A 12,119-nucleotide genomic window follows, 5' to 3' on the forward strand; every position below is an offset into this window, starting at 1 on the left:
CTCGTGCTCCCTCCACTGCCTTTGCGCTGTTGCAACAACTCCCTGCATCTCGCACCGTTGCACACCTCTCTGTGCCATCTAACACCATTGAAACACTCCCGTGCCTCTCACCCTATTTCAGCTTGCTAGCCTCATGCTACTTGGGGATTCCTGCATTGTAGCACTCTCTGTCGCTTCACCCCCATCCGTCTCTACCGACATTCGCCAGTCTTGCTACTCTCTCTTCAAGGCTCCCGTAGCAAGGTATAATCCAAGAGGTTGGGTACCTCAAAGATCCTGCCCCTCATCGTTTGTAGTTCTCATGACTACAGCTCGATGTATCCCCACTTCTTCTCAAGTGGCACATGAGAACTCATGGCACAATCGTCATCCTCCTCGACTTCTTTCTCTGCCTTCGCTGGCGCTGCCTTCGAGTCAGAAGCCTCTCCCTTACTCTTCTTCCTCGGACACTGGTTCGCATAGTGACCCAGTTCCCCACAATGGAAGCACTTGACCTTGGAGAGGTCCTTCTTCTTTCTCTTCTCCTGCGTTCCCGTAGATGCCAGAGTCACATCCTCTTCCTATTCCTTCTTGATCCTGACCCCTTTGCTGTTACTTCCCATCTTGGTCAGCCGTCTGATCTCTTCTTGAGGAAGAACCACCCATAATTCTTCCCAATCTGGAAGACTCGCCCTACCCAGTATGCTCTAGACAAATGTCTGCCACTCCTCGGAGACTGCGTTAAGTGCGGTCCTCACCATCAACTCTTGATCCGGCGTGGCCCCTATGGAAGTCAGTTGGTCATGGATCTCCTTCAATAGATTGAGGAAGGGATCTATCTACTCCCCCTTCTGCATCTGGTATGACCTTAGCTGATTCTCCAGGAGCATCTTCCTCTGCACGGAAGTATGCTGGTACAATGTGTTCAAAGTGTCCCACATCTCCTTTGCTGTTTCCTTCTCGGAAATATGTTGGACCACATGATCCTTGACCCCATCAAGGATGATGCACTTTGCCTTAACCATTGCCTCCTCATACCTTTCATTAGCAATCGGGTTAACTGGGATAGCCATTACTCTCAAGGTGAAGCCCTTGATACGATGTCTGTCTAGAATGGACAGGAACCTGGCCTTCCATACCGCAAAGTTGGATGCTCCGTCCAGCCTATCCTGATCGCTCAGCCCATTCACAACCATCTCTCTGCTCTTCTCTGTCGACTCCTCGAGTCTCTCTACTTCCCGCTTGGAAGTTCTCGGTTCGACTCCTGCTGAGTCTCTCTACTTCCCGTCTAGAAGTTCTCGGTTTGACTCCTGCTGAGTCTTTCTACTTCCTGTCTGGAAGTTCTCGGTTTGAGTCCTCCAAGTCTCTCTACTTCCCGTCTGGAAGTTCTCTTCTAGACTCCCTCTGAGTCCTGATTTCCCTCCTGTAAATCCTTTTGCCAACCGTCAAGCTGCCCCTCTCCAATTCTCTATGCAACTGCAACACTAATCCAGATTCCTTGGCTAGAAAACCACCTCGAAAACAACTTCCTCTACCTTGGCCTTGCCCTGTTAGGCACTATTCTAACCACAGTACCCCACCAGCTTCACTCCCGCAAACTGCCCACGACTTCCTTCGCCTCAACAACTGAAGGATTGAGCCTCTTGGCTCTACACAATCACGGCATCGACAAAACAACTCCCTCAGCCAACTGCGTCAGCCCTCCTGGCCTCTGTGTGGCTCTGCATGAGCCTCTCTTTGGCCCAGTTTGATGACTCAGTCCCTCTACATCAACCCTTCCTTTGTTGCTTATGCAAGGATCAACTACTGTCACTTGGGACAACTGTTTCTGATGCAAATGCTCTGCTCAGTTGATGCCTTCAGCTCTCCTGTGATTTGCAACCATGCTCTGATACCATGTTGAATTTTCTAATTCTATCTGTTAGAAAATTAATCTATATTTTGCTGATTTATTTCTTCTACTTGTAAATTCTGAACAAGTTATTTAAAACATTTAAATATCGAAATAAACACAATATAGTCACAACATCTATAGATCATTAGTTGAAAGAAAACAAACACACGTGACACCGTTATTTTTGGTCAAATGTCCTCGAAAAAAACTAATGCGGGAAAATCGGTGTAACTATTATGAAAGTTTATAATTATGCAATATTTCCTTGAGTACAATTAGGTGCCTAACAGGTTCACCCGACAGAGAAAAATACACGGCAACAATACCTCTATATTCGGAAATAGGGATTTAGAAAACCTGTCCCACGAAACCCTCTCCAACACAACTGAAGCTCAGCGCTGGCCTTTTTGGCCTCTGCGTCAGCCCTCTGAGGCACTACACAGCCTTAGAACCCTCTGCGTCACTCCAGTGTATGACGCAATCCCTCTGGCCTCTACGCTGTCTCTGCAAGGCTCTGCGTGGCCTGAACTGGCTGTTGCTCTTGCTCTCCCTCCTTCTGCACTGGTCTCTTAGTACTATTTCTGCCTCTCTGTCTAGTATTCACTGCACCTCACTGCTGATCACTGATTCACTTTTGCTTAGCAACCCTACTCTAGCAAAATGAATCACTGATCACTTTGGTGTGTTTTCCCACTGACCCTCAAGCCTCTTCTTATACTTTTCTCGTTGGTCCTTCAACGACCGAGATTAAATCTCTAATCAACGACTAAAATTAGATTTGGCTTGATCCATGACTTTTAGAACTTTCTAACCCAATTTTATATTAATACCCATTAATATTTTATTTTTCCTAAGTTTAGACATAAGAACTCCATTAAAAATATTAATTAATTTAATATCTTCCAAACCGGGTACAATTTGTCCGAAGCATTTCCGGGCCTTGGAGATCTCATGCGCTTTAGCCTCTCCACCAATTTTCATGGCTAGAGCACATTTGATGCTACCCCAAATCAACATAGAATTTTAGATTTTAAATATAATATTATCAAATCCGTTGTGACGAACTGTCGAGTGAAATATCCACGACAATATATAGATGAAGGATACAATCAAGAGCAATAAATCATCTAGTTTGCCTCGTGATTCATATTAACATGCTCATACCATTAAATGAAAGCACATGATTGCTGAAATGGTTAAAGTACTTGTTGATAAGTGATCCACCTTCCCTCAAGAAAAAAGCTAAAGTGAGAGCACTAAGTAGAGCAATACGTGGAGAGCTTTGACATAAATTTATCTAAATATCATCATAGGGTTGTTGGCTAGATGGCTATCAAATGAGGAGAAATATTTCCTCCTATGGGTTACACAGTTTAGGTGGGTAACGATGACTTAGAGGAATCTCGAATGTTGATTGAGACTAATCTCAACTCTTTATCTCATTAAGTAATTATGGTTTGGATAAAGGGTCATCAATGGTTTATTTTGATTATGGTAAAAAACTCCAATAGCAAAAAGATAGACCGGGGTAAAGGGAAAGGCATAAGTGCAAGAGGCATAAAATGTGTGAGACAATGATTATGTAAGGCACAAGCCAAGGAGAAGAAAAAGTGTAGCAGTAAATGCAAATAAGAACCCAACGGTGGAAGATCGATCCAGTTGTACTTTTCAGTAGAGGCCAAGTGGCTTTTGAGGAAACAAAATCACAAGGTAGAGTAAGTAGGTAGGGCATAGTTTGAGGCTAACCTAGGGTGAGTTTTGGAGTTCAAGCACTACATTCAAGGCTTGTGTGAGGATTGTATGGGCTAAGGGAAACACATACACATCAAATCAAGGTTGTATGGGCCACATATGAGGGTGTTGAAGTGGTTTAGGGTTGTGCAAACCACGTGGTAGGAAGGTGCTGTGAGTTCACAATGATACTAGATGAGTAAGTAGTAGTTGTAGTTAGTGGAGGTTGGGATTTGTTTGTACTAGTTTAGGTCAAGCCAAGACAGTGATACAAGGTTGTACAAACCATATGAACACGTCCATTTTTTGCTTAGAACTTGTGCAACAATGTGCAAGTGTGATTTTTTGTAACTTGGTGTCTTTTAGGGTTAAGTTCAACTAAGTTTATTTGTTGTAAATTCCAAATTTTCTCTATTGGCCATTTTCCTGGTACAAGAGCCCTTTGTAAGTTCTAAAGAAATTTGAATGAAGAACCAATTTAAATGGTTAAATTTTACGGTGTTGCATGTGTGTAATTTGTTTTAGTGTTATTTCACCGTGTATACGTGTTAAAATTCCAATGTGCATCTTATTCAATGTGCATATTTATTTATTTAAACTTTCATGCATATAAAAATCACCAAGTGGTAAAGTGTACATTTACTAGAGTTGTGAAAAATTCGAAAGGATTCCCCCACAAGGTTTTCTTTAGAATATATTAGATAATTATAAACAAGTGCATTCTAGTAAGAAATTAACACATTTTAAATAATTTATGAATCATGAAGAATGGTTACACATACATTTATGTAGTGAAAACCAGTTTGTCAATGTTAAACACAAAGGAAATGATACATAACAGATTAAGATAAACGTTGAATGCATTTATTATTCACAATGATATACAATTATATAATGTTTGTGACCTTCAATTTCCATGTACCAAGTGGCTCTTAGACTCCAATAACTGTTCACATTCCACACCCAAAACCTTTAGCAGATTAGGTGTCCAACATTCCCCCCTTAATTCAAAAGGGGATATATGAGTCCATGAAGAAAGCTGTAATACAAAAATGCAATGATGCATGATAGCAATTGGTTGAATGAGTTCTATGAAATGATGGTATAAGGTGGGAGAACCTGAGGTCTCAACTAACAATGGTTTAAGGATATATATATATATATATATATTCGCGTTTCCCCGTTTCCAAAATTTGGGGAGGTCGCGTTTCGTATCGCTTCCCGTTTCGGAAACTCGTACCCATTTCCCCAACACTAGAACACTTAGTGCAGTTCCTAGAACTCTTCCAAAACTAGGCAAGAAGTTGTTAGTCTTGTGCTAGAGGAAGTGTCCCTAATATTTTGAAAAGGGATACCATTGAGGTCTCAACCTTGAACACTTAGTGTAGTTCCCGAAACAGTTCCAAATCTGGCAAGAAGTTGTTAGTCTTTTGCTAGAGGAAGTGTCCCTAATGTTCTAAAAAGGGAGACCATGAACCTAGAAAAGGGAGGTCTCAACCTACGGAAAAAGAGAGAACCTCAACCTTAAAAGGGAAGTTACAACCCGTGGTGGTTTAAGGAAGGCCAACAACCGAAAGCATGCTCATGGGCTTCTCCATCTTTGGCTACAACTCTAAATATGGGTATGGCTATCTCTATCTGTAGGCTCAGGCTCGCTTGATGTATCTTTGAAGCTTGTAGATGATCATCAAATCCCCCCCTATCAAATACAAGGTGAGAAGATGAAGAAAACTCAACTGTTCGAGACAAATTCTGTGGTATGACTATAATATATTCTTCGCTGTTGAATCCCATTGCCAAGAAGCAACCCATGCAAGGTGAATCTTCATTCTTGCATGAGGCTTGTTTCTGAAGCATTTGTTTGAGTGATAAGTGTGCTTATGACAATACTCGCAAGGGTGAAGATCAAAAGAATGATCTTTCACATGACCAACTCTATCACAATGTTGGCATTTGACAATCTACTATGAAAGTGGAGGAGAAGGTTAAAGTGAGTTGCCTTGAAGAAATCCAATACTTTAAAATTTGATGGGTTTTGAATAATTTGGAGTATGAAAGGACACTTCCTTGTCATATCCAAGAGTTGTTTTGTGCTTATTATTAACAATCTCTTCCCAAGGTTTGATAATTCTCTTAGGAAGTGCAGGTTGAGTTTCTGCATCTACATGCAAAACTGCTCCCAAAATTGGCACTTGATGGGAATCAAGTTCAATTTTATTGACTTGATCACTTGCTAACTGTTTATGGGAGTTTGTCTAAACCTCAAATAGAGGATTGTTCTAAACTAAAACAAGTTCAAAATGATGATTACGCTAGTGTAACTCACCTTGCTATAGTTGAGATTCGAGTTGGAGAAATTCGATTTTCTCGTGCATCATGTAGACAAATTCGAATATCAACAAGAGAGGCTTTACTGGTTTTCACTGTGTCTTCAGCAGTGGAGAGCATTAGAGTGCTTAATAACTCTAACAAATGATCGAATTTGGCCATTTTTCAAACTGAAAATGCACTAGGAAACATACAAAAGGACAAATAGCTCCTAATGCTAGATATCCGCAACTACGTAATTAGTATTATGCGAGAAGTCTTTGTACATTCACACTTTCAATCTGCCAGCGCAAGCTATGGCTACCCAAATGCTCTCAACACCAACATCATTTTATGCCAAAACTTCACCCTAATCTCCGTACCTCTGATCTCCTTATTGTTGTCAACATAGATACAACATAAAAATGCAACGGACATACAATGCAAAGAGATAAAATAAAAGTTATGCAACTGCTTTTATGATTGATTCTTAGTTACTTCTTTACAATTTCACTACTTTGGCACCCCTTCGACTGATCATTACAGGCATTGAATATTGTATATAAATATATCAAATTTCATTCTGATGACATCACAAATTGTTGACTAAGGAATGAATGAGAACACATACACACATCTTCATTGAAACAAGTGCTAGCAGTGAATAGCCATGAGAATGTTTCTAACAAGTAACGGAAAATCACTCTTAGTCTCGATCAAATAGCAAGGAAAGAATAATAGTTGTTGTGGCAAGCAACGAATGAGAAAGAACAAGAGCAATTCATATGTAAATTTGAGTAGAAGATACAATGCAATATTCAATGCATCACATTAATGTACAAAGAATAAACCAGGTCTCCATGTTCTCTACCTCGAACAGTTCTATAACCAACTCAACGCACCGTCAATGACCATCAAAACTTCAACGCATGCATATTGCATACCACAAATAATCTCAACAGTTTAACGCACCTCCAAACACATTCAACTCAACAGTTTGATATGCATTCAATATAATGCTTAACAAGTAGCAATCAACACAACATTAATTTAACTCACGCTCCACCATTTAATATCAACCAACGACTTCTTATATAAGCAATGAGAGCAGCAACGATACTCTTAGTAATGGAAAGACCGTTTTTAAACAATGTTGCAACAACGACTCTCAATAATGGAATGATAATGCAATAACGACAACAACGACAACAATAAAGTGACCAACATATAATAATGCATATATGTAAGCTACTACAAAGCGGATGCATTATTCACTGCTCAAAGCATGCACCATTTCAACGCACATACCAAGATTTAATCAACGGATATGACATATACCTCTCTGCAAGTTCTGAAATCAACGATCTCTTCTTTAAACCGCTAGATTCTTCAAATACACGAGTAAGCAACTCAATGATGTAAGCAAGTCACACTGTAAAATAAAAATTTATACGCGAAGTGACCACGACCAACAAAGAGCACGAATCAACACACCACAGAGAGTTTTAACTCTCTACATTATCCCTTTCTGCAATACGTTCATGGCATTTGAATAGTCAAACACTTCACACCGCCAGAACTAAGGTTCATAGCTCGAATTCTTAAATTCACTTATTTGCCTAATAGTTAAGAGTTGGTAATGCTTAGCGCTCTACCATTTCTAATGCTTGGAGTCAATATGCAAAAAAGAAAATTGAGTTTGAGCCAACTGGTCAATGTACATAGTGGTTGCAGTTGGGGACTTGTACTGCTTCAAAGGGTGAGAGAGTCATGGTAAGGGTACCGGTGAGGTTCCTCCAAAATCCCAATTCTACGAAGAGGAGCGAGAAACTAATTCAGTGAATGCTTGCTCACTGCCTACAAGAAAAGGAGGATGAACAACCACTTTGGGACGGTTATAGGAGAGCCGGATGATAAGTCAACAACCACTGAGTGCATTGTATCATATTGTAAGGAGTTTCTTTCACCGGAAACAACGCATATACGAATTGAATGACCCTCCAAATTCTCGTTGGATGGTATTCAACGCGGAGAGAATATGAACTCTTGTTCAACAGTGCCTGTTTGTTTGTAGCGACAACTCTAAGGTGTAGTTATGACAAGCAAGATTGACATGCAAAGAAATACCACAAGGGCAGGAAGTTGCCTGCTCTGATACCATGTTAAATACAAAGGAAATGATACACAACAGATTAAGATAAACGTTGAATGCATTTACTATTCACAATGATAAACATTTATACAATGTTTGTGACGCTTGGTTTTCATATACCAAGTAATCTCTTGGACTCCAATGATTGTTCACATTCCACACCCAAAACCCTTAGCAGATTAGGTGTCCAACAATCAATAACAATAAAATACATAAACAAAAATATAGAATCACTTATTACACAAAAATTTGAACTTCCTTGATACACAAAATTAAAAGTTTTACTAAACAAATGTACAAATCATTAAGAATAATTACATCCATGCTTGCCCATTAAAGATTATTCACTACAACTTAAAATACTGAATGACAATAAAATAGAATGCCCAGGCATCATTTACGTAAATTCTCTCTATGAAGTTTGATTAGTTTGATTACACTTAATATTAGATTTTGTTATGATGATTTTGTGACCATTGTTATTTTTGTTTGATTTTTGAAATCATTTACACGTTTATCCTTGGTTCCATAATGTATTATAATCATTACATAAGAATGCAACTAACATTTAAACTGTCTTCGACTGTGGTATTTTCTATTATTAGCCCTTTTCTCAAAAGCATTTTTCCATTAATTTTTTCAGAAAATATTCTTTGAACTTACTAACTTGATAAGTATTAAGGTATATTCCAAGAAGAAAACATAAATCCCATTTCATTCCTAGTACGAGTCCGTCCAATGCCTTGACAAGAAGACAAACTTTCCGGAAAGACAACATTTGTCTCAATTTTTATAAATATACAAACATTAAACAAAATAACATGAAAGCTTGACAATGATAGTGGATGGTTGGTTCGAGTTCCTCAAAATGAAAAGGGGATTGGTCTTCCGTCCATAACCTTCTTGAGCTTAGAATGGTTAATGTTTTCAACGCATAGAAAACCTGTCATGTTAATTTGAATATTTACCTTTTTCAAACCTAGATTATATAAAATGTACTCATTGAGTTTAATATGAAAGTAGACTTAACTAACATGCACAGTCGGTCCAACCACTGCAGATTGCCAAAACCACGATGAGAAAATGATGCATGAAGTTAAATATGTTTGATCCCTGGGCATCAACAATTCAAAATAAGAACAAGCGTCAAAAAGCCATGGCATTCTTTTTTTTCCCAAGGAAAATTATCATTTATCAATTCACACTAGTGTAAGTGCAGTTAGATCGCAAAGGTACAAGGAAAAGTTCCCAAGATATTGGATTCAAACTACAGCTAGCTGGCTTAGTTTTGGCTACCACCTGTCATCAAAGACGGGGCTCTTAAGTATGTATTTTCAACTAGTACACATAAGCACATTTGAAAATGAAAAAGCTGAAACAATGCCACAAAAAATTTGATTCTGCAAGACATAAGCATTTGCTACAAGCAACATAAGACATCAGCTACACTGATTAAAAAAATTGAAGCTAGCCAACCACACCTTTCCTTAATGCAAAACCAGACATTTGCTGCCAAACAGAACTATGATAATTATGAACAGAAGACACCGGATATTGAATTGAAAATCATCCAACAGTGTACTCTTGGTTGCAAGTTGCAACCAGCAATTTGTTCATGGGTCTGTTCATGCCGAGTTGGTTGATATACAGCAGGAGATAATCTAAGAGAGTTGAATGGTGGCTGTGCCTGAATGTTTCTCACGTTGCAGTTCCAGGAGCATGAAGAGATATGAAGATACAGAATACAGTCTTGCATCATATGCAGCCATTTCAGACATTTGATCAACAGATGAGCTATAAATATGAAACACCGGACATTTTGCTGCGCTTTGACAAGGATGATCAAGACAAGCCTATGCATTACCTGAATTTCATTTTTCTTACATTGAAGGCCCAATGTGGCCATGAAATGAGGGAATTCAACTACACCAAGATGGAAATCTGAAGTCCTTCAAATTATGTGCTTTGTTAGCTTTGCAGGCCAAATGCTTTACAGGTGGTTAGGCCAACATGACTGATTTACATATGTCATTTAGACAATTACAAGGAATACATCATACAACCATGCATATGTTACATCACAAGAATAATGAACATTGATGTGCCACCATGGAATTTTCAGAATATTAGACCTTTCCTCAATGATGAACTTGTTGGATGTAACCAAAACAAAGAGCTAAGCACAATTACGGATATCGCAAATGAGGTCGTGCAACTCAGGAAATATAGTGGTAAGCAACAATTCCAAGAGGCTGTATGCAAGCTGTTTCATACATACTGTGGACTGCAAGCACAAGCACAACAAAACAATCTTGCATCTTATACCTAATATAGAAAATAGTGTATTAAAGCAAATGTTCACATCACAGATAAGAAAGCACAAGAACAAGTCTCACTTGAAGAAAGAAATATATATCATTTGCACAGTGGTTGTACTGCTTTGACCCAATTATCCCAACCAAGGCTGCTGGTGCTCCTTCTGCAAGTCAATATTCAGTTTTCTGTAAGGAAACTAGCACATAGATAGCCATAGACTCTGAATTAACATTTACGACCTTCTATTAGACATTTTTTGACCATCCAGTTAAACATACAACGTACATGCCAGGAAACTTAATTGATATTATGATTGACCCAGATGTCAGAAATTATGAGTACATAGTATATAACTAAGGATTACATATTAACCAAGCAACAGCTCCAACAAAGGGTGCCGAAGTTGCTAAAAATAAAGACAACTGCAAATAAAACATATCAATGTAATATATATCAAATACACAAATTGGCAACTGATCATTTCCAGCATCTTGCAGCTTGGAATCTCTAATTTTATCCATATGTTATTTATGGCAATATGATAATTCTTGAATTTATTTTCATGTTAGTGTTGAACTTTGTATGAACTAAATGTGTATGAGAAAGACTTTTGTGATTTAATTTGTATTGAATGTTAGCTTCAAAGAGAGATTGATTGCTGCAAATGTTAATGCCATGATGAGACTTCGTCTAGTAAGTATGTGTAAACATGTATCAAGTTGCACTTCATATTTTCAACTTTGGGTGACTTGGTCCAAAATGATCACCCACCTACTCTATTTTGATTTTTGCAAATATTAATGCCATGATAAGACTTAAGTCTAGTAAACATGGGAAAAATGTATCAAGTTGTACTTTATCTAATTTTGTGTTTTAGTACACTTCTGCACTTTATATTTTCTCCTTCACTCTCTATTGTTAGTTCTTTACTGCACCTCTAGTGGATCAAAGCGTAGAAATTTTGACTGTCAATACCTCCTGGTTTCAAGTTTGGCTTTCACATCAAGTTTAATGTCTTCCCCATCATGATTAGAAGCTGATGTAAACTTGAATTTAAATCTCAAAAGGAAACGAAAGAGATTTACTCTAACATTTGCTGAGAAATCACACAAACATTCATGAAATTTGGACACAAATTTTGATCAACCCTAGAAAAACCCCGAAGGGAAAACCAGTGAGGAAGGGAGCTTTTATCTTGCTTAAGAAAAATTTGTTACAACATTAAATACCAACAAATAATTAACTTATCTTCCTGATCTCTTTGCTCAGATCTCCTTGGGAAATGTGCTCTAACTGTTCCTCAGCAGCTCCTTGATTTCTGTGCACTGACAGACCTCATGTTTCCTTGTATTTCATTCCCAGGTTCACTCAGAAACCAATATCTCATCCCCCTTGAAATGTGTGCCAGCTGTACGGATTTCTGTGCTAAATTTCTGACACGAAATCTGTGCATGGCTCCTCGAAAATTGCGCTGGTCTGTAGCTTTAACAGACTGCAATAAATGTGGTCTGTTTACCTCGATTTCTGTCCTCAGTTTCCTTGAAAATCATGCTGCCTTTGACAGCAATAAATGCATCCTGAAAACCCTTGGAACTCAGCCCATCTACCTCGAAAAACTCGCCCTGACAGCCTGCAAAAATGCTGACGGGCTCCTCAATTTTCATGCATGTTCCTTGCCTAGAAAATCGTGCCTGTAGCTGCTCCTTTGCTGTTCACCTACTACACTCTCCTGTTGGTATT

General features: G+C 38.7%; 1 protein-coding gene across 1 annotated transcript in view; it reads right to left on the reverse strand.

The window, feature by feature from the left end:
- Nucleotides 1-9,436: 9,436 nt before the first annotated feature.
- Nucleotides 9,437-12,119, reverse strand: part of LOC149195094 (uncharacterized) — a 460,489-nt gene continuing 457,806 nt past the window's right edge. The window contains 2 exon segments of the mRNA XM_089405246.1: nucleotides 9,437-10,347; nucleotides 10,460-10,542. Coding sequence (XP_089261372.1) covers nucleotides 10,240-10,347; nucleotides 10,460-10,542 — 191 coding nt within the window. The 3' untranslated portion in view covers nucleotides 9,437-10,239.

The sequence above is a fragment of the Pinus tabuliformis genome, chromosome 2_2 (assembly GCF_031772625.1).
Source record: "Pinus tabuliformis cultivar Carrire ecotype Pingquan chromosome 2_2, CPIR1, whole genome shotgun sequence".
NCBI lineage: Eukaryota > Viridiplantae > Streptophyta > Pinopsida > Pinales > Pinaceae > Pinus > Pinus tabuliformis.